At 39.9% G+C, this 24,075-nt stretch overlaps 1 protein-coding gene across 6 annotated transcripts in view; it reads right to left on the bottom strand.

Moving 5' to 3' along the window:
- Positions 1-24,075, bottom strand: part of SATB1 (SATB homeobox 1) — a 93,862-nt gene that overhangs the window by 23,679 nt on the left and 46,108 nt on the right. For all 6 annotated transcript variants that reach the window (XM_052798584.1, XM_052798595.1, XM_052798575.1 and 3 more), the window contains 4 exons: positions 23,910-24,021; positions 20,752-21,206; positions 12,054-12,266; positions 3,505-3,660 (listed from right to left, as the gene is read on the bottom strand). In XM_052798584.1, coding sequence (XP_052654544.1) covers positions 3,505-3,660; positions 12,054-12,266; positions 20,752-21,206; positions 23,910-24,021 — 936 coding nt within the window. The remainder of the gene's footprint in view (positions 1-3,504; positions 3,661-12,053; positions 12,267-20,751; positions 21,207-23,909; positions 24,022-24,075) is intronic.

Below are 24,075 nucleotides of genomic sequence, written 5' to 3'. Positions count from 1 at the left end.
TTGGTAAACCTTTCTGTCTTCCTTTTGCATGCATTTTTCTAAAGCTCTCTTTTCAACATAATCTAACAAAAAAATACGTAGGCCTATTAGGCAGACAACTTGCAATAAAACCGTAAGATTTTAAATACCGACATTAGGTGTTTGCCAATTACAGTTCTAAAACTCCCCACAGATATGATGTGTTCAAGCAATCTGAATTATAGTATCTTCCTTAGCTCCTCAGTATAACCATAGTAACTTTTAAAGTATGTATTTTGAATTTAACAGAATTTGAATTTATTCTGCAGATAATATATCGATTCTTAAAAACATAGGAACTTTAAAAATATACAGAATGCATACATTCCTATACAGGAAAGGAACTCAACATTTGAAAGAATCTTCTAGATAAATCCCCAAACTCATTCAAACCTATGTGCCAGATAGTCCCTTTTCTTTGGGAAAGCCAACAAGCCGCCAGCAAAGTGCACCATGAAACTACAAGTACACAAAACATCACTCACCTAAGCCAGAGCACGATCTCACTAATATCACTGCAATCTCTTCCTGCTCCCATCAGCCCTTCCTTGCCCTGCACTATATGACCTCTGCCGTACCGAGCCCCTGTAGCCAGCTGGTTTGCTGAGCATCAAGTCCACATGCGGTCCTCCGTCAGTCAGGTAACTCTTGCCAAAGGCACTAACACAGCACAAGGGAAGATGCTTGGTTTTTTATCTTGGCGCTACCTAAATAGAAACTTTTGTAGCGCATCATTTAATAGCTCTTCTGTACAAAGTGCTCTAGTCAGCAGAACATTATCTGCAGTCTCCTGGCTCAGGCAAGTCCGGCCACCTTGCAGATGCTGGCTGCTTAGACACCCTGTCTAACGTTGACCCAAATCAGTTCCTTAAAAAAAAAATAAAAATAAAAAGGCCCTCCAGCAAACAACTATCTTTGTCCACTGGCAGAGCTGTTTTAGGTCACGTACCGTTTTATACTCTAACTCCAGACTACGCTCAGGAGTTAATCAAGTTTTTATATCCAAAATAAGATAAGAGCAGCAATGTTCAATTTTAGTGATTTTAAAAACAAAACTGTTAACTATCGCATCATCTTCTAATACGTGTCCTCCAGGCTTTTCACTATAACTGGAAGTGGTTATCCCAGCATTTCCAGTTCTGAGCAGGAAACCAATATCCCCAAATTAAAAAAAAACAACAATGGACCTCTCTCAGGAGAGGTTCTCTTAAAGAATATGTTTGAACAAGCCCCTTTTTTGTGCAAGGGAGACTTCTTTGCCCCAAGAAATATTTCTCTTTACCGTTGACAAGCTCCAATGCCGAATTTTTTACAATACAGATATCTCCTTTAACATACATGGCTTTGCTACATATTTAAAGCTTGTTAATTGGCTGACTAGTAGTCAACTGGTTAGAGAAGACCAAACACATCCAGTTTACCTAAGAGGTTACTTCTGTGAAGCAGCTTTCTACTACAAGTGGTACTTTGGCTAACTACAGACCTGAAAGCTTGTTTAACACATAAATTAACACTGCATTGCTTAAACTGGGGAGAAAAATAACCTCTGAGAATACAGGCATAATCTCCGCAATAAAAGGGAAAAGAACTACGTGTTTGGTGTTGTTTCTTTTCTATACTTGGTAGCAAAGTTTGTACAAGAATCTAAATTTTATACCAATACTCCAAAAGAACTGCACTGCATCTGCCAGAAGCTTTTGTGCTTCATTTTGATTACCTGTCCCTTTTAAAGTCAGCATTGGAAGAGCTGTCCCTTCTAGAAATTTTAAGGCTACTCACTTAAATAACTATACTATCACAGAAATCAGATCAGATCAAAATTACGTGGACCGACAGATTGGCTTCATACCTTAGGTTTACGGAGAACTGCAATGGGAAGTGGAAGGTGTAGAAAACGGACAGTTCTCTAACCCTGAGTCTTGACATGTAAATAAAGACATCTGAGGAGCACACAGGTTGGAAGGGGCTGTAACATTCTATCATAATTAGAAACATTTCAAGAGCCCTGTAATTTCCAATCAAAATTACAGTAATTTCCGATATACAAGCCATGATTCATGACAGAATTTTTACATTCCATGGGAGATTATAGTGGCCTGATGTATGACACACTGAGTACAGCACTAACATAAACAATTCAGTTTAATGTTTAAACAGCACTTGGTGTTTAGAATCCCACAATAAAAGAAACATATTATTGTAGAAATTATCACTTTGACAGTGATTGAAGGGTAGGCAGGCATGTGGCCTATAAAGCTATAATTTTTACAGTCCACAGCTTGAGTTTAATCATTTTGATATAACATGTCCAAAATATCCCTTAAAATGCTCCTTACAGCATATAACTTAAAAGACAACATCCTTTCTGTACAATGAAATGGAGTAAACTCCAATATGTGAACAACACAGAAGTCAAAAGTTAAAGGCTGTTAAAAAGAAAACCAGCACTAAAATGCTGACGGTCCAAGAAACGTTGGTCTAACTGATCATTATCAGCTTTCCCTGCAAGATGCTGTATCTTTCTATGAAGCAATTTTAGAAAAGTAAAGGAATAGTAACTAAGTGGACTTAACATTTCATCTAATGTGCAAATTCAGCATTGCAAGCATTGGTGCCTTTACCACTTCCTTCAAGCGTCAGTATAACCGTGGTTCTAGTCTCTCCCATTTTTCTATGTTTTTCCTTTACTTGCTTCTTTAGTACATTCTCACTGAAATCAATGCTTTTGCATACGCTGGTGATCTTTCTCAGAAGATACGTCACTTATGATAATCACACCCCACAAGTGCTTGCTGATTTCCCTCTCTTGCCACTAAACTTGACAGAAGTTCTTCAGTTGAAGAAAACAGAATAGGAAACCACACAACAAAGGCTTAAAACTGAATATGCAATATATATGCATGCACACACGAAGGTAACCAAGCAGCCATTGTATTCCACAAAGATCATACATGTTTTCTCAGATGTAACTTGTATAACTGTAATTTGTTGGGTTTTTTCTTTGTTTTTGATGTGGACAGTGCTGCCCCACCTCCTGTGCACAGTGGGTCTGACTAAGTATTTTTGCAAAATATAGAACACCAGCGTTCCTTGTTAAAAGCATATGTAATTGCAAAACACCAAAGCCTCGAGATGAATTCGGCAGCAACACACAGAGCTTGCCCACAACTTTTGCCACGTCCACGCCAGCTAAGAACTGATGAACCTGATGCCTTCTGAGCTGCACAAGACCCACGGGCGCACAGCAAAGGCATCTTGCTGGTGGGGAAGAGGGAGGGATGCGTCTCAGGAAGCCGCTTCTCAACTCTGCCTGGTCAAGGGTAACAAGAGGTTACCTTTCGACTCAGCAAGGAGCTCCGAGCTGTGGTATTGGGCTGGTGTGCTAACCCAGCTGCTCATTGTAACTCACACAGAAATAGATCAAAACCGGGGGGAGGGGAAATAATCACACAGGACAGAGAGGCCATCGCGCCCTGGGAACTTTACCTGGCTTTTGGTTGCCGCAACCTTTGCAAACAGTGCTTGAGACACCTTAGCTCTCTTCATTTCCTGCTGAATCTCATCGTAAATGGAAGCATTAATGTTCATGGAATTATTTTCTGTTTTTCCATTCCTCTCTGTAGCAATAGTAGCAGTTTTGACCTAGAAAATATATTTTATGAGTAATTTTTCACTATGAAAAAGTTATTTTCCTCTTTTTCCCTCCCCAAGTAGTTCCCCTTTCCATTTTATTCCTTTTATTCAATCTTCCCCTGATAGTCTTTCAGCTTTTCAGACTTAACATTATAAGTTATCCATGGTTCAGGCAACTGGGAAACAAGAAAATTCAGCATATTGTAACAGGTGAGTGCATCTGAAATATGAGTTACCATTAACTGACCACTGTGAATTTCAATGTCATAAAACAAATTAGGTGGAAACCTGTCAAACAGTCTTGTAGAGACTTGTGAATCCTTACATGATTTCTTTGTCCCACACAAATTAAGTCAAAATTGTAACTGTGGCATAAAAGAATCTCTAATGAAATAAAAAACTGACAGATATATCTTGATTCATGTTTTATGTCCAGTACACTCAAATGCATGATGACATAGAAAAGTTGTGGCTTTAACTTTCTAAAATATCAGTTTAATTCTTAAACTGTTTTAAGAAAGCAATAATTTAGAATAATGCATATTTTAACCACTCATGAAATCAGGATATGGTTTTCTTAAAACTATTAATTCTAGTTGTATTTCACTTACATTCGTGAAATATTTATTCTTCTCGCAGTCCACATTAGAAAAAAACCACACATGAAAACAAGACAGAATGATTACACTACCACCTCTATGCTGCATCTGCAGCATTAAGGAAAACAACAAAAATACGTCAGTAGTGACATGATGTGCAGAAGACTATCCTTTCCTTCATCCTCTGGAAATGATGGAAGTGATGTTTCAACACCAAGAATCATCCCACCAAGGTTAGAGAGCAGTTTCTGCAATATCAGTTGAGAGGTACAAAAAATCAGCAGGTACTCAGCTTATCCTACAATATTCTCAATAGTTAAGGATAATGTCTTTCTTTACCAGCTACTCTTGTGATGCTTGCCCAAGATTAGTGGACCTAATGGAGCACTACTCCTAAAGCAGACCAGAGGAAAGGAAAGACTGGATTTCTGCCAAGAACCCACAGGGTGATGATGCAAAAATCAAACTTTTAGATTTTGATTCAAACCTACTGGTTCATACTGAGGTTGTTGAGAGCTGATTTAATTTAGCCATTCAGAAGTTACACGTCTAGTCTAAGTTAGTCATTCAGGCTACCTCTAAACCTAATGGACAGAGCTTGGCACTTCCAGAGGGTGACTCACCCTACTCTTAAGTATGTGTCTAAACCCAAACTTTCACTATCAGTTTAATCCAGTGCAAGTCAGCATCTTCCAGTGCTCTAAAGTCCCTTGAGGTTCAAAGGGAAATCTGACATGATAATTCATCTTCTAATCTCACTCTCTATGAGCTTTCATATGTCAGAGGTCTCACGATACAAGAGTCAAAGGGTTTAGGTGAGAGACGTACTTAGGCAAATCATCAGCCCATTTTTTCCTAGAAACGTCATGCTCAATTTGTGTTCAATATCCTCCACAGTGTTTCTAAGATAAAATAATCTAGCCCAGAAACTGGGAGTGCATGCCACTTTTGCTGAGCCTCATTTGTCTATCAGGCTTTTCAGAAGCTGTGCTAACACATGCCCGTTAGCAGCAAGGGGCGAAACCCCAGCAAGAAGGTGGCGTCCACACATACTTTCCCCTGCCTCCTTCTGGCAGGCATTAGCACTTTCTGGTGTCTGAAAGCAGGAGTCCTAAATGAAAAGGGAAATGAAGAAAAATCTCAGAAAGCAGCATACAGTTTATCACATGATTTGCTTTTGTCTGAAAACAACTGGTACTTTGCAGCCATGACATGGAGAGTGAAGCGTTTCCTTTTCTGCAGTGTGCCATTTTACAGGTGACATTGCAGCAGAGGATGGCCAAGCCTGGGCCAACAGCTGCTCAGAAACATTTGAGGCACTTGGCAGCGGGCAGCATGAGGAGCAGCACCATGAACCTCTCTTCTTACCACCGCAGAGCAGGAAAACACATGCCTCACACTGGGCAAATCAGCACGGGGCTGCAAGAGCAGGTGCATCTCCTGAACACCATACAGTGAAATCATCTGAAAATTACAAAATCAGTGGCAATTTTATAACCTTTAAATGAAAAGGACTCGCTGAAAGATAACATCCCCATTGGTTGTCAGTTAAGTATACAACTGGAGACAGCCTTCTCTGCTTGCATGTAAAAATCAGGCTAAGCTAAATTAGAAAATGAAAAAGTGATGGCTTTGTCAACACACCTTCTTGGACCTTGGGTTTAAATTTTGGCAAATTTATTTCAGTCCTTCCCAAAGAAATATTTCTAACTTGTAACTAACTAATCTTTGAGGGTCCTGAGTGAAAGATGAGAAGACGAAGGTATTCAGCTAGCATGCACAAGTCCACGGTATCTTTTGGGAAGGTAACACTTTGCTCTTGTGATTCTGATCGAAATGTCTCTCTTCTGTAAGCACACTGCCTTTTTGATTGCTACTCAGCTTCAAAAGACAGCTTCACATTGTAGCAGTACTTCATAGACCACTTAACTGAGCTATGAACACTCAGATCATCAAAAAACCAAGACTCACACACCACATTGGAGACATAATTTAAACTGTGCATCTTGGTCCACACTTTTCAATGCTCAATTTAATAGGGATATGCATTTAATCCAGGGGAATTACTGAAAATCCTTATTCTGGTTGGCAAATCACATCTATCTTTATACAGGTACAACAAACTCAACAGCATCTAATATGTCACTGAAGTTAAAGCAAACAAACAAAAGAAGTCCTACTGCCTTCTGTTGATATTGAATTAGGAAGTGAACAACAGAAAACACTAATATCTGCATCAAAAAGCCATATTAGCCCAAAGAGCTTCAGGAGAATAAAAGTCTTAAAGTTATAAAATGATGGGTTTGGGGATTATCAAGAGTTGTTGGTCACAGCCATACCCTCTCCCTCTCCAATTCACATCATTGGCTAGATATAAAAATTCTTCCCCTGCTTCTTAATAACTTCTCTTCAAAGATCAGGTATAGACTGTGGCTGGACTAGATGGACCATTGGTCTGCTCTGGTCTGATGAATTCCATGCAATAATGCTAATTAACCTCTTGGAGAATATCCATACATAAAACTGTTTCATAATTTATACATAGCAAGCATCTAGGCTGTTGTGTTGAATTTAGAACTGAGTTCAAGACAGAGGCTGTTTGAAGCTGGGTTGAAAAAACACCCTCCTCCTCAAAAAACCCAACAGAAAACAAAAAAGACCCCAATGGTGCAACTTCAGGACTTGGGAGAGGAGGTGGAAAAAGTATTAATTTTGAAGAGAAAAACAAAACAAAACATAATCTCTCATCCCATCCACACTTAAGCACAACCTCCCACCCCACCCACACTTATAGCCACATTTTCTGTTTAGGAAAGAAACCAGAGATCAGCTAAATTTTTTTGACAGTAACCAAATTTTGCAAACACTAACTGAACAGGGGAGCATTATTTTACAAATGTAACACACTGAGAATCAGAAATTTGTTTGGCCATCTTCCTATAACCAATCAATTTAGTCTTTTAAAAGTACTTGAAAAAAAAATAACACATCCATCCCCTCCTGGCCTGCCCAGATATATCTTCTCATCAAATAAGACTGATTACAGTAGCAAGAAGTTCTGGATTAATTCAATTTTCCTAATGAAAGGACAGCTTGCTATAGAAGGAATAACCAATCTGAAGAGGTTTTCATAAACATGGAAGCTCATTTCTTCCTCATCGAAACTGAAACAAAAAAATCTTTTATAACACATTCTCATAAGTACTGTTTTAGCTTGGGAATAAAAATCTTCTTTAATCCTGGTTTAGCTTTTAATATTACATCGTACATTAAAATTCATAAAGTAGTTCATTCCAGGCAAAACAAACTACTTTTCAGTTCTGCTCTGCAAATAGCACAGGAGGTACAATAAATGCTGTTGCTTTCAGAACAGCTTTTATCAGGACAAGGTTTACTACTCCATTATTACAGTGGCGCCTGGAAGTGCAGTTATAGTTAAGTGTGAGGGTTTCCATTAACTCTCCTCCATGGTGGTTTTCGTGGGGGTGGGGGGATGGGGAGGCTTGCATTTATTATTTTGTTCATTTTTACTTTCATTAAAATGCAACTTGGCACAAAGACTATCAACCTAAATCTCAAATTTTGCAGATGTAAAAATAAAAATTTTGCTGGCGGTGACGTATGGCATGTGCGTGTGTTTGAACTCCAGGGCGCCACCATCAAGTTTCACAGGAGCTGCTGTTATCCAGAGTTCCTTGCAATGGAAGTTCACTGGTCCTCAAACACCAGCAAAGCAGTGTCCTCCTCAAAACTACTCTTTCAAGAGTGACGTCCTATCTCTGGGACCCAAGCTGAAATTGCTTTAGCATGAAGGAACTGTAATTTATCTGTAGTCAGAGGGAGGCCAGGATTATATTTATGAAAATGAAGGGTTTTGTCAATGAAATACCCAGAACCGTAACTCATGCAAGATTTGTGATACTTCTTAAAACACTGCTTTGTTAAAATTATATTCTGCTCTTGACATTACACATACTCTGTTTTTACACAGGATGATGATGGGCCCCAAGAGTCAGGAAAAATTTTCTTTGGGGAATATGGGTGGTGAGAAGGATTTCTCTGGGATCTCTCTTCTGAAATGGGAATTGCTTGTCCTGAGAAGGAAGTGTTCATAACTGCAGGATGGCTAACAAGCTTTAATCAGATTATTTTGAAAAAGAAAACCTGTGACTTGGTCACCTGTCTCCATCCTTCCCCCAAGTTGCACTAAGGAAGAGGGAGTCCTCTTCCCTCCATACCCTGAACTGCCTCGATGAGAGGGAGAGGCCATCGCTAGCACCTCCCTGGGGAGCTCCATCCACCCTGAACATAGCTCCACACTCAGCATCCTCTGAAGTATCCCCACATCCTCTCATTCCCACACAACGTGTAATAGACTCATCCTCTGAACTTGACTTAGGGATACCCGGAAAGGACCTCTGTGGTGTGGTCTGTAAGATGAAGGTGTTGAAGAGGGGAAAAAAAAATTAATAAAAGAAATAGAACAAGAAAGGACCTTTTTTTCCTCCTCTTAGGCTAGTGAGGTTAAACTATGTCTCCATGCAGTACCTACCTGATGGAGATGCTAATATTTATAAACTCCACTGCCCCAGGAAAGAGCCTGACAGGCAGGCTTCTGCCCCAGGAGGTGGCAAGATGAACAATGTCCAAGGGAAAAATTCTTGTATACACTGTCTCCTCGCACTCAGTGTGCCAGTGTGGAAGATAGCAGACTTTTACAACTTGACCAGCTTAGAGGGCTATACGCATATCCCAAAAGCTCATGCATTAGAGGCTAATGATTTCAATTTAAAAAAAAAAAAAAAAAAGTAAGATTTTGCTTCTTTGTTTAAGTCAGAGAGAAAGGGAGAAGTAAGGGGGACAAAGAGCTTCTTAAAGGATTTCAAAAAAGAATTGGAAACAATCCAGATACTAGTTGCTACTTGAGCTAATGTAAGAATGCTGTAAAAATGAGATAAATTCAACACAGTTCCTTCTAACTCAGGCACCAGGGTTTATGCTTGGTGAGTTCCTACTATCCTATCAGACCTCCAAGGTTACGCTTTCTGTTTTTGCATGCAACAGTATGCAAAATTCACACAGAACAAGCTCAGCTGCTAAATGGTTAAGTCTGCTCTACTGTCTGGCCACCAGTTGGCAACACAAAAATGCAAAATAGATCCTTTTCAGGATGTTTATTTTCACATCCTTCTGAAACTGATAACTTGCAATTGCAAAATAAACCTTCATGTGTGGCACATTAGCTCCCATTTTTCATGGTTTCATAGTTTTAATTGTTTCAAATGTTACACTGGTCTAAAGATTTAATATTAAGTATGTTGGCTCTTGCGTAAATTCTGTTGTCAGGATAAACGGTCTGTTTTGTCTTTCAATAGTTATCCAAGAAGCTCACAGCTAAGCTAGAAAAATATTATGCTCTATCCCTGTATAGTGGACTTTAAATAATTGCTTATAATAAATTTAGTAGTAAGGACGTTAGTAGTTTTATTTCCTTAGTATCAAATATTCAATAAACTGTGGACATTTGGGGGGGTATCAGAGTAGTAGTTTGCATTAATAATTTTGCAGTATCCTGATTATAATTTATTTCTGCTACGATTTGTAACATTATACTTGCCAGTGCAACAACTGGAACAATTTCATTATTATTTCTAGCATTAAGTATGGTACTTATGTTACCAACACAAATATTTCAATTTTCAAATTTAGGGCTCTGAACACTTAGTAGCAGGTGGCAAGTGCTACATGTGTTTATAGGTGGGTAATTCTGGCAACATGTAAAAAGGTCGCACAGAATCCCAGCTCAGAGGTTTCCACATTCTCGGTCCATCCACTAGATAAAGCGCATATGTTTTGCTGAATGACAGAGAACAATATAACAACTAGAAAAATAACTTGTATTCTGTAGAGCTCAAGTATTAGTCTGTTAGGTTTCCTTGTTAACCTGTTTTCCTTTTGAAAAGGATCAAAACAGAACTGTGTGCTGTTTCCACTTTGAACTGTTGCAATTAGGTTAACTATACTCCTGACTCCCACTAAAAAAATGAAATGTAATTATGAACAAGAGCACAGTAGAGACAGATAGATTCCCCCCCACCTCCAACCCCTAAATTTGGACTTACAGCATGTTTTGTCAGTTAAGAAAACCCCTAAGTCTCACTTTCTTTCTGGCTGCAAGGGATTTATAGTTTAAAGTGTGAATTAAAACCAACACAAGGACTACCTCTGACTTGACATCCTTCTGGAAGGTCCTGTAATTAACTCTGTTCTTTAGCTGTGAAATTGCCCAAGACCACTTGAGACAGAGTGAGACATTACCTTGGCAGAAAGGGATAAGTTAAGAAGGAGGCTTAGCCTTTGCTCTGAATTACCTGGGCTGTGGGAGCAGGTACAGATATTAAAACAAACTCAAATGTTATTTTAAACACCGTTATCTATATTTAACTCTTTCCCACTAAAACATTGCTATGTAAATAGATTCTCATCCTTTATCTTGAAGAGTATCTATAGTGGATTTCACAGACTAAACTCAGTTAATGATAACAAAACTAGAGCACTAGCACAGTCCGTTCTTTCTGCTAAAATTTTTTTCTCTTCTTGTGAAAAGTACTGCAGCAGGTCAAAGTGATCTTCTCTCCTCCCTTTTCCTACAATTTTGTTATTCATTAATTTAGTGTGGTCCTTAGTATCCATTAGCTGCAGGAAAATTAGAAAAATGATCTCAAGGAATTTATAGCATTCAGAATGGGTATGGAATATAGTCATAGCCACAAGCCTAAACCCTGTTAGCAAAAAAACTGCTCTGCGTTTATATAGTCAACCATCACAGAATTCCCACAATCCCAGAGCCTTCCTTTATACAGCAAATCTGGCCTGTGTATACAGCATGATTCCCACATGTCTGCAGATCGGTTTGTTTTGTCCCTGCACAGGTACAACCTTGAGCCACAGCAACGCAGAGTATTTCAGAAAAGATACAGTGTTTTGGAGTGTTTCATTCACAACCGCGTTTCTTCTTTGTGGAAATCCTATGCATTCCTATGGCTCACACCGGTATTTCTCATGTACCCTAAAACTAGCAAGGACTACCTTGAATTTCTCGATACCACTCTACCAAACTTTATAATTTTGGGAAAATTAAACCAATAGTCCCACTAGATTTTACAGAAATCAACAGGAGTTTCTTTTGAACAAATACTAAATGAAGCTTTAATGAACATATCCAATCTTTCAGTGATGGATATAGCAACTCTGTTATGTTATCCAGTTGTCAGTAGCTCGACCTGGTGAAAGTGTGCCCAGCATTTTGGGATGGAGTCTTCTTCCCCCCATCACTTTAGTTTTACCTGTTCATTTTCTGGAAGATAATTTTTAAGGCGATAAGATGTACTCATACTTCTGCTTTCATTCCCACTCGGTTTAGTGGTCCAAATCCTTCAAAATCCCTATTTGAACCTCTAACATTAAAAACAACACCTGAGAATTACAGGAAAAAAGAGACAGCTAAAAGCCAGCATTTTCCCGGCCCAGTAAAGCTCGTATCTCAGTAAAATGAGCAAAAATACTCTGTAGGGGCCATAATGGATAGAATTTATCTTAAAACTAGAAAATAGGTAGTAATAAACTGCTACTATCATCCATTATATTTCTTAAATTTAATTTGTGATATGCACTGCAAATAATGATTCTACAAGCATTTAAAAAATGCAGCAGTAAAAGCTTTCTTCTTTTTAAGAAAGGTATCACCCAGCAGGACAGTGAGAAAACACAATGAGCAAATCTCAAAGAGAGAAAGTGGTTTACTTGTGGAGGCCGGCTAGGCGGTGTGCTTATGAGAGGTGCGGGGCCCATTGCAGAGGCTGCGTTCAAGCTCCTTTCCCTTTCGTCCTGGTAAATTCGATCTCGTTCGGCTTCTGGCAGCTGCAAGAAGTTCTGCATAGCCCGAAGGTTTACCAGTAAGGACTGCGAGGCAGTCTTGGGATCCTCTTCCTTTCGGAGGATTTCTGAGAGCAAGCCCTGTAAGGAGGGAAGAAAAAAACACGCTGCAGAGTTAGCCTAGGTGAGCGTCTGTAAAACTGGGCTCTGCAAAGCCACTGCTTATCAGTCCTCTTTCTTCTTTCCCCTGGGCTGAGAATGAGAGCAGCAAAGGCACTATTCACTCCACAGAGGAATGTATTAATGGCATTTTAGGTAGCAGAGAAGAGAGCCTCAGTTATACCCTTAATTTTATTAAGCATCTGGTTTACATACAACATAAACTGAATCTGCCTAATAGGTCTCCTTCCTTTTACCGGCTTAACTTGCCATGAAACCTTTCACAGTCAACAAACAATCACAAGATGTTAAGAATAAGTGAAATAGAGACAGTAGGGTGTTCTCAGGCTTCCCAGACAAAAAGCATAGCCAGCCTAAAAAACATGGCTTTCCACATTTCTAGCAACTTAAACAGCTCTTTGAAAAGAAATGATATTTCACAACTAATCTGATACGATAAACTCACAACGTTCCTAATGTACTGCTTAACTCACTCAGGTCCACATTTTTTATAAGTCAATATATTGTTTTGAGAGTTGTATATTGGAGTTTAACAACGAGTGAGGAAACTCACCATTGGATGCTCCCCCTCCTTCACCTTCTCCTCCCACCGTCCCCCTCTCCTCACCAGGACAACCCCAATCCTCACCCAGTCCATGGCCTGGGCTATTTATTTGAGCACCTGCTGTACAGGTCCCATTTCCCAAGTCCATTTACCACTGTTGTCCTTTGACCACTTTCAGAGTCCAGCAATCATAGGTAAAAGCGAGCGCTGGGGAATAAGAGGAAAACAGCATACAGGGCATCCACAGCAGTGAGCCAGAGAAGGGCAGACTGCAGATGATAGCATGCTGCCGGCGTACAGTACAGACCACACCAGGTTTCCTATGTAATCATTTCATCTCGGTTCTCAGCAATGGAGTAGGCCTGGCGGTCTGGGACACCTAATTACTCTGAAAGATGAAATATTTATGAACCTGTGAGTGCAACTACAACTTTAATGTCAACAAGTTCTTGAAACCTCCCCCCTGCCAAATTCTCCTTTTAAATATGTCAGGCATACAAAATGCTCTACTGTCTTGAGGTAACAAGGTGATGATAAGAAAACTAACTTTTGCAAAAGCAGATGCGAACTTTTTACAATAAATGCTGTTGCCATGCTGGGACAAGGAGAGGGTTGGTATGAGAGGCTTTTATTCCTAGTGTAACAAGGGAACACAGATGTGGTTCTAAAGAAATAACACAACCCAATGTTTCTTCTCCTGAAGAACTGTTGTTATCGGGGATAATGGAGGAGTGAATGGATGGAGGGAGGCAAGCAATTAAAAAAAGCTAAAACTAACTAAGAGAGGCAATCCTGAATGAAGACATCCATTCCTAAGGGAGTGCAACAGAACGCTACAGCCTAAGCATCAGCCTCCTCTGTATGGAAGTCTGATGCTCAGAGCACCTATGGCAGTTGTCACCTCTCTCAAAGGTCCTATCCTTAGGGGCAAAAGCCCCTTACGAAGGTGCTGCTGCAAAGCCACCGCTCTCAGGCAGCTGTGCTTAGGCAGGGTCAGAGCCCACCCAGTGCAGCTTTGAGCTCTGCATTTCCCCCGTTGCCCCTCCATCTCTCAGGGGCGATGAGGACGGAGGTGCTAACCAGTACACTGGGGCCAGTGTGGTCCTCATGGCCCTGCCTGTGCCTGCACACGTAAGAGGGAAATGGGATGGAAAACACAAACAGTCTTTTTAGCACCAAGCATGAAAAATAATTTGGAGGAGGATTAAAAAAATAATAATCCTGGGGGATACTTTCTTACCACTGTTCTTCATCCCTCCTCTTTTCTGGTATCCAGGCAGAAACTACGCAGAAGGTAAATAAATGCATTAACAGTCAAAAGTGGCATTTGGGTGGAGTATAAGTTTTAAAATTTTTCTTAATGACTAATCTAATAATAAATTTACTTATTAGCAAATATGGAAATTAAATTGTCTTCCATTTTTTTCTACTTCTAAGTAGTCAAATGCACAGTTACTATTGTTTGTCAGTGGTAGGGTTACATGACCCATCCTCCAAGGGAGGCAAAAAATGACTTTGTGCCACTGGAGACAAGGCAAAGCTGTCTGCAGAGCACAGGATGTACGACGGAGGTGTAAACACATGTGATTTCTGACTGCTACTGTGCTGAAAACCACTGCACCAGGATTAAAAAGAAGAAAGAAAAACTGAACTCGAGTGGACTGATCATTGGCAGGAGAGGAGGCTCCTTACTAACAGACAGCCTATTGTCAGCCAAAGGAAATGTCCTTGAAAAATACTTTAGCCCATAATAGAAAATATTTGCTCATGTAAGCCTTTGCCACATAGTGGGCAGCTAAAAAAAGCAGAAAAGGCTGTTTTTCTTGTATAACTTTTCCCCCCGCAGTGAAATAAATAAAGAAAATTGGGTTTTGTAGTTTTCTTGAGTTTGTCAGTACAACCATTGCTGCAGGACACCTCTTGGTGATTAGATATGCCATTAAGTATTCATTGCCCTCTCCTTCCCCCATCACTGCCATGAATCTTTGCATGAGCTGGGAGCAGAGCAGAGGACACAGATGCAGAGAGAGCAGAGGAGATGAGAGAGTGGGGAGAAAGCAAGGAAGAGGTGTTTTCTTCTAGGAGCTTTGAACCTAAAGGTCAGAATATGCGAGAAAATAACATGAGAAATAAGGTATAGTACCAGGTGCAGGCAAAGTCTTACAGTACAGTTTGCCTGCTTCATATATTACTTCATTTCTACTATTCAATTTTCTGAGCACAAAACTTCGGCTAGAGATTGTTAGACAAGATGTAAAATGGGAAAATCCTAGAAAGAAAACATCAGCTCTCATATCCTGCCCCATGCCGATATGCAGAGATTTACTGTTCATTTTACCAGGCCTGAACTGGTTTGCCAAGGTACAAGTCTTGGTGTGATCTCCTGATATTGTACTTCAGGTTGTATGAAAGCTAAATGCTGTTTTGCATAGAGATTATAAACACTGTTAGGCTCAGAGTCCTCCTCACTGTTCCTCCCTTGTATTCTTTTTGCACTGGAAATGTATTTTCTTAAAATGTTACCAGGTCCCATTGAAAAAAAGAAAGTTTACATGTCATCACAAGTATAATTCATTACTAATTGCACAAAAATGTTCAATAAATATTATCAGGGCTTTCAAAAGCTAATTATGAATTCTTTAAAAATGGAGATAAACGAAAGTGTCTGCCAATATGAACAAAAACACTGTCTGGCCCCCAGTTTGTCTCCTCTTTGAACGTAATCACTGATTCAAATAGATTTTATCAGCCTGATAGAACTTCAAAGCTCCCAGAAGAAAAATGCCATTTGCCCAAACCTCCCCCAAAACAGGCAGAACATCCCTGAACGCTATCCCTCTCTGTTGCAGGGTGCTCCCATCCCATGTCCAGGTGGAAGATTATTCGCAAGCTCCACCCACAAGCCTGGATCCCTGCCAAGTTAGTTATAAGCAGACACATTTATCTGTGTCGCTTAGTAGCAAGAGGAGAGCTGTCATGATAGTGTAATAGCACCTTTTTACCTTTTATTCAATAGTGATATGGGTAGTGTGCTTTTTCTTAAATTACACTACGAAGAATTATATGAATACAGTGGCAATTTCTGTTATAGTTAAGCAGGCAAATTTCTCTCTACCACATAATTTACAGAACTCAAATTCAATAAAACATTACATGATGGTCCATTACTGTTATCAATTTTGAATAATCCATCTTCATTTTTCATTTTACTGGAAAATAAAGTGTGCCAAAGACAAAGTGGAGGAAAAAAAAAAGTGCCTGAGAAGGTGGTTTGTGTAAACTTAGATTTTGGTTTAAAATTACACGGAGCCATTTACTGCATCCAAGTGTTCTCCCTTGAAATAGCAATTGCCCAGAATTAGCACGAGCACAGTCCTAAATACACAAAAGTTTTCACATATGAGAAAAGGCATTATACATGAATGAAAGGCAGTGTATCCTGGCAGCTAATATTTTAAACAAGCATGGGGGTGAAGTAGAAAGGAGGGGGAAAGAAAAGGTATCTGGCAGAAACGCTGAGAAGTACTTAAAACCCTCAAGATGAAAAACCGTCGCTGGTGGGAAGAAAAATAATTACAATAGTCAGACATGGCAAAAGCAGCAAAAAGCACTCCCCCTCCTTTCGTGAAGATGGAGCCAAGAGGTCACCTCTGTACAGCAGCACCCGAGTTCATGCGGCAAATGTTACGGTTGAAAGTGTACACAAACAGAGACGGGCAGCCCCGAGTTACAGTTCCAACCACAACCATGACTAACACAATTCCTTGCTCGTGCGGTACGTACATGTCACCCTGCCATGCACCGGGTTAAGCTACGCCTTCAAGTCAAATGTCAGACTTGCTTGTGGGAACCCAAGCTTTCCGTTTCCTGACTCATGTTTACATTTACAAACAGACGACAGAAAGGGTACAGGAGTTTGTTTATTTGTTCAGGCCGCCGAAGGTGGTTCAGCTGAACAAACGCTGATGCTCCGCTCCAGCTCTCTCGAGAAGCACAAAACAGAGCAGAGAGCCTCCCAGTTCAACTGCGAATTTGCAGGGGCAGGCTGAGCCCCTCTGCTGACGGGAGGCTCTGGCAGAGGCCGGTGTGGGCACTGCGCTCTGCGGGGCTGTCCTGATGCATCGGCGCCATTGCCCCATGGCTGCTCCGTGCCACCCAGGCCAGCGAGCTGATCCCAAATGACATTTTCTCACCAGCAAAGTGCAAGAAAAGACTGAACTCGTTCTTTCAAGAGAGCGGAGGTGTCTGCTTAGTGCACTGACGTCAGCCGGAAAAAATACCATGTTTATTAATTCTGCCAAATGGCAACCAAAACATAAGCGGCTCGATTTACCAAAATTACCCCAGCAAACAGAGACACTGGTAGACACGCTTGGTAGCCATGCTTGAGGTGAAACTCAGATGCACCAGCACAAATCCTGACTCAACAAACTTTTCGATGGTGCACTACAAAGAGGTGCTAACAGGATTCAATCTGTTTCTTTGCAGCCAGTGAGCTGGAATCGCAACTGCTGAAGGACAAATAACACTTCAGACCCCACTGTGCTCTGAAGCCTTCCTAGAAGGACTGCTGTGAAATTTCTCATGGGGAGAGGCGCTCCACCCTCCGAAACTACTTCTGCTCCCTACAACAATTGTTCTATTGTGCCTGTATAGATGTTAATTTTCATTCAAGTTACAGCTTTCTGGACTCCTCTTTGATTAAACTTTGCAAGGCACATTCCTGAGAACTACACATTTTTGAAACTACCATTTTGAAGTCAAGGGTAGGGGGGGAGTTATCCAAGAAGATATTAAGGACACCGTTTCAACTTTCTGAGGTGTGGCGGGGGGGGGTGTCCACCTTATAAATAGATGATAATTAAAAAAAAGGACACCCTGGTTTTCAGAAGTAATTTTACCAAATCCTTTCCTTTGAGCTGGGAAGAGGTAGAAATATTTCTAGTCAACATTTTTGCCCCCAAACAAAAAATTTTTGAAAATTAGGGCCAAGTGTTGAATTACCACACTAAGCCAGTAGAACCCACCCTTCCCACCCAAACCCACCACCAAATTCTATATTCACATTGTAGAGCACAAGTCTGTAAAAAAAGAGGTGCCAACATCTTCAGCCAATTCCACCAAAGTCCACTTTTATTGCCAAAACATTAAGCAAATTACTCTTAGTTTATAGTTCACTTCCTTCCTTAACTTTTATGCAGAAAGCAAATCTCTCCCCTCATCTGAGACTGTATCTCGACATCAGGGGTTTTTTGCACAGAACTCCTAAGCGATTTCAGTGACATCTTCTGCCTTTAGAAACTGATGGCATGATATGGTCCCTGGACACAGCTCAAATATGCCTGTGACAGTTTCAAAAATGTCAGTGATAAGCCTGAGTTAGCTTTTTATCTCAGAAAACAGTAGATGAATTTAAACAAGCATTTTTACTTGCTCTAGCCAAAAAAAAAAAAACCAACCCAAAAAACAAAAGACAAAAGATATTACATCAATATTAGAAAAGAACTTCTAAATAGCATCAGTTATTAAAGTGCTGCTCTAATTCTAGTTAAATGTGGTGTATCCTTGAATAAGCTGTGATAAATTCTGAAGTACGACAAGCAGAACAAATTTAAGTGTTTTCATATAAGAATCCCAGGTATCTCTACCTATGTTTATACTTGGACATTAGCTGTTACCATGGGTAAAACTGACAATTTTCAGTTTTGCAAAGGTGAAATGTGCCTACAAGAAACTCTTCTGGATTTCAGTAGGGCTTTGCTTCGCATGAAAAGTATGCTATTTCTTGGCAACACTGAGGCTAACATTGTCTATGCTCCTAGTATTTTTCCCTTCTGTTCCCTATGTTTGCCACATTACATAACAAATACTGCAAAATCTTATGTAGCTAACTGCAAATACTAATTTGATTAGCTAACACAGTTTGTAGGATATAGGGATACTACCCTGTGTTATTTCAAGTTGATTTGGCTGAAAATTGCCAAAGTATATTAAATATATATTTCGTATCTCTTCATGGAATTTGTTTTCAACGTTCATTTTGGGGTTTCCTCCCAGTTTTGGGTCACTTTGAACACATTTTACCAAGATGGTTAACCACAACGTCTGTGGAAGAATTGAACTTTAAACAAATATTTAAAAACATTTGTAGTAAGAAAAATATATAGTAATCAGGAATCAGTATTTGCCCTAGAAATCTGGTTCTACAGTTGCATTCACCACATCTCAAGAGCATCTTCGCATACTGTGTCATATAAATTCAATGTCCAGTCAGAACCAATCACGTTTATATTTTAGGTAACAAATACTGTCCATGCACAGACGATAGACCAAAAGCTGTAGGCAAAACTAGCTGACAAAAACTGAATAAATGACTTTGCAGGGGGAAGAAAGTTGAGAGAAAACATGCTGCTTTTAGGCAAGTCTGAGAAAGAAATAAATATATAATAAACTAATTATTTTCTGAATTATTTGCTTGGCTGTTTGTCCAGGTAAGATAGCAACTGCAAACCATTGTAACTTGAAGCTACTATTATTACTTCAATACTTTATGATTTCATGATCTAAAATATTAAACATTTTATTAAACAAAACTCTATGTCATTTATTTGTAAATATAACAACTGACACTGCCTGGACTCAACTTACGTAAGTAATCCTTGCATGAGTTAATGTATCCCATGGAATTTGGTATGAAAGACCCAGATCTTGAAAGACTCCTCTGCTGTTAAGACGAAAGACACACACACACACAGAGCTCTACAGAGAATTCACACCATGACTCTACTTTCTTTTAGCTAAAGGAAGATGTAAAAATTTTTAAGGCAATAATAATTCAGAACAATTACAAATGACATGCTGATTCAAACCTGGTACCAGTGCATTTGAAACAGAATTTTTATTCTCTAAGCTATGCAGGGAGAAACATCAACATTTCAAGAGAAGCCCAAATTATGATTTTTTTTACTGTATTCTACAGTGGACAAATACTTGTTCCCTAAGTTTAAAAATGTGGACTCCAAGGTAAATTTACCTATGTCTTTTTGAAATATTTCCTATTAAAAAAAAAATCCTATTTTATTTTCTGTTAAAACAGACTTCTAAAATTCTGAGATCTTATTATTTCCATTGGATATACTGACATTTCTTCCATAATTTCTGCTTGATTAAATTCCATGCAACATGGCATTAAGTTAAATTCATAGAGCAGCATAAATTATAACAGGGTTAGCTTCTAAAACAGGTGTAAAAAATAACACATTTTAGTGTTACTTATCAGCTTTGCTAGGGCTAGCTTTTTCTGCATTGAAGAGCTGAAGTATACGTTCTGATGTGGACATCGGCAATCTCAGCAACTACTGTTTTTGCGACAAAAGAGTAGATGATCTAAAAATAAAGCTTTTTTTTTTTTTAATCTTTTCAGAAGCCTGAAAAGATATTATTAAGACTTTCACTACAAAATAGTAAAAACAAATGTGAACAAGAATAGAAGATGATCTCCAGTACACCTGTGAAAGAAGACAAGTTGTTCAGTGCATGCATGTGGTCAGGATGGGTATACCTTTGCAACACAAAAGGCAATCTGTTGGGTGACTTTGTGAATGGTTCTGCAGAGAGCTGTTCATTTCCTTCCCAGGGAATATTCAGTTATTCATAAACCATCACAACTGGAGAGGAACCAAGGTGTCTGTAAGAACCATGGGTATTTCCACAAACCAATTACTGAAGATTTCTGTATTTTATCAACATGGACACTGGTCCTGCAAGGAAGCATGGTTCCTGCACAGGAGCTAAGTGGCAAGGCAGAAATGAGGAGAGAGACTTAAAAGGTGATAATTACTAAATAGAGAGAGAAAGAAGGGACTCTTAGATTTAAAAAAAATAAGAAAAAAGATGACTGACCTGAGTTCGGTTAAAAGCCACACGTGCAAATACTGCCTGTGAGATTCCTGCTCGTTTCAGTTCATCACGGACCCACTGGTAGATTTCGGAAGACACCTCTGTGTTTGTTGAGACCTGCTGCTCCAACGGCTTGTTCATGGATCTACTGACAGGAGGAGGGTGGTTCAAGTACTGTTGGTTTAAGGACTGCTGGGCTAGAAGTCTGTTCACTGCATACTGCTGGTTCAGCAACTGGGCCATTACCAGCTGCTGATTTACCAGCTGAGGGCTAATGGGAGTAGATACAAGTCCAGGGTGCAGGTTTGGAAGCGGGGTCCGAACTGATGGTTGACTACCATGAGAAAGCTGAACAGGGGATGGAGGCTGTTCGGCTGTGTTCCCTGGGACCGGCTGCTGACCGAAGTTGACATGGTTGGCACTTTGCTGGGATAGTTCAGAAAGGCTATCCATCTCAACTATGGTGGAAAAGAAACATTGAAAAAGCCAACATAAGACTGGAAATCACAAACTTCATGCTCCTCGCAAGACATGCTAATAAAAATAAACAAATGTAAAATGGCGCATTCAGGTTCAAGCTTACTGTACTCTCCAGCCTAGATCAGAGGGCCTATAACATCACTGTTGTGGCTGTTTGCCTTCAAAATTTTCCTACAAATAATGGTGTAGTGAATATTTAAAAAAAAAAAAATAATCCAACAAACTGCCCATCATCGTCACCAGGCCCTTGGAGGTACCAGCAGAACATCAGAGGCAAAACCACATGCTGGAAACCACGTATGGCAAAGGAGTAACCTCCTGAGAATTTGGCAAAGGCGCAATGCAACCAAACCACGAGCGTGCGGCTGCAGAGCACATCCCGCAGCAATGGATGCAGGGGACGTCAGACAAGGCAGTAAGCAACTAGAGAGGGGGCAAAGATGAGAGACAGGAAACCACTCTGTGCGCTGGAGAAGATGCAGGTGAAATGGTAAGTGCATCTGCGCAAAGGGTAAAGGGGGTCTGTCATGGGAAAGCACACCCCGACCAGAGAGGACCAGAGAGAAAGAAGACCCCAGTGACTGGTTTTGCTCCTCCCGCCACGTCCCCGCCATGACATCTGCAGTTCCCAGCCACTAGAAATCTGTAACAAGCAGGGTGGGGTGTGGACCTCCCCATGCTCTGCTAATTTCTAGATGCTGCATCAATTGTATGGGACTGCTAGGAACTAGTATAATTTATGTAAATTACACAGATGGGCTGCTTTATCTTGCAACCATGTATGCATGTTTTTTTCAGTGACTTGCAACATGGTTGAATTTTTTTTCTTATATTAACTCATCTGCCTTGACACACCCTCCTTTTTAATTAACAACATAGTTTTTTAAACTACAAGAGTTCTTCCAGCTCCCCTCTTGTGCAAGATAAGACAATATAAAATAACTCTAGGCTGAAGTAAAGGAGACTCCTTTTTATCAGTGTATGTCACTTTTTCATTTTAAACAATCTCAGTTCTAGAGCTTTAGCAATGCTGGTCTGGAAATAGCCTTAAGAAAATATGCTTTATTTGAAAACCAAAACTCCAGTAGCTTCACAAAAGTGTGGTAGCAATTTTTTTCTTATACTAGTAAAGCATATTAAACAAATAAAAAGGCAGTGTCTGAGCTTTTCATAGTAATTATGATCTTCACTAACAGTCACTCAGTGCAAGACCACCTTTCCCTCCACAGGGGTGAGAGCTGGAAGAAGAAATCGGCACCTGGATTCCCACACGCAGCCCTGCCTTCCCCCTCTGTCCTATCACGGGCAGAAATTTAAAAAATAAAAAGCAAGCCAATGGTTCTGCAGAGAAGTGTGGTGTGCAGAGCCTGGATCAGTCCCCTAGCAGAGCACCAGCTGCTCCTCACCTGTGTGGCTTTGGGGGCAGTGCTGCCTCTCCCCACAGCACTAGGTAACACAGGAATACACACCACACTCCCCCCCCATGTTTCCTATGCACTGGCTTCATTGTCCCTGAATGAATGGATGGATGAACGGATGGCGAACCTGTCTTGGCAGGTCACGTAAGGAAAATTTGGCAGGGGTTGCCCCATGCAGCAGCGCTGCTGCAATGGAGGTGGGAGAGGCTGCTGCAGAGAGGTCACCGTCCCATGCAGGCACTCTGCTGCCTTGCGCACGGACCACCTGAAACCAAGTGAAGTCTTACCACCGACTGCAGTGGTCTCAGAAGAAGGGCTTGGTGTTGCACAGAAGGTATAAAGTAGATAAAGGAAAGAAGCTGCCTTTTTTCACTAGCGGAAAGTAGAGATCAACCCAAGTGGGCCATTCACTTGGAATAGTAATTCAAGCAATTATCACAAAAGTGATGCATTGTCTTCATTACAGCCTTAAGCTATAAAAGGCAAGGAACCTGTTTTGGTAGATGAATGATTTTGCTTCAAATACTGAAAGCTAAGTCAAGCTCAAAATTCAATCCAAACTGAGGTCCCATTTCTTCATTCTGTTGAAAACTACATAGAAATTTTCTGACATAAAGTGTTTAAAATTATGTTAACAGGTTTAAGAAATAGTTTTAAAAAGGGACAATACAGAAAGATATAAGGTATTACAGAATTAGTATGTCCCACTGATGGATTTTTTTTCTCCAGTATTTTACTTGTGCTTACTACAAAAAGCAAACAATTGTCACAACAACTATTTGTTAAAATGAATTGAAATCAGGGTCCCAAAGTTAGAGAAAGATATGAATTTATAAAATTATAGCAGTGTTTTTGGAAGGCAGTGATAGTTATAGAAGCCTGTTTCTTTAAATATACATTAGCCAGAGGAAAAAAAAAAAAACCACCAACAAAAAAACCCCCCATACATTCAAAAAATCAGTCCATCACAGTTCCAGGAACAGGTTTTTTAAACAATTATTCTGGGTGGTAGAAGATCTCTAGATTTACAGAATGACAGCTTTACATCTCTGGCAACCCAAGTCAGTTTGGCTGTTTCAATAGCAAATATTTATTTAAATGAATTCTTTCACTGTATATGTACTTTCTACATCTACTCATCAAAAGCATCCTAAACTTATCATGAAGGGACCTGGCTTCCTTATGACTGTGACAGACCTCAACGTGACACATAATGGTATGTATCCACCATCACAGCAATTTTTTTTTTTTTTTTTTGCTTACCCATCATATCTTTTGCCTTCTTGAAATGTTTATACCACCTTCCAAATTCCTGACATTTTGCTGCTGAGACATTTGCATAGTAAGTGCTGTTCACAATGGAAGAAATCATACTCTGTGTGAAAAGGGGAGAAGAAAAAAAAAATCTGTAATACAGAGCAGTACAAGT

The sequence above is a fragment of the Harpia harpyja genome, chromosome 1, assembly GCF_026419915.1.
Source record: "Harpia harpyja isolate bHarHar1 chromosome 1, bHarHar1 primary haplotype, whole genome shotgun sequence".
Taxonomy (NCBI): Eukaryota; Metazoa; Chordata; class Aves; order Accipitriformes; family Accipitridae; genus Harpia; species Harpia harpyja.
This window is presented reverse-complemented; position numbering and strand designations above follow the sequence as displayed.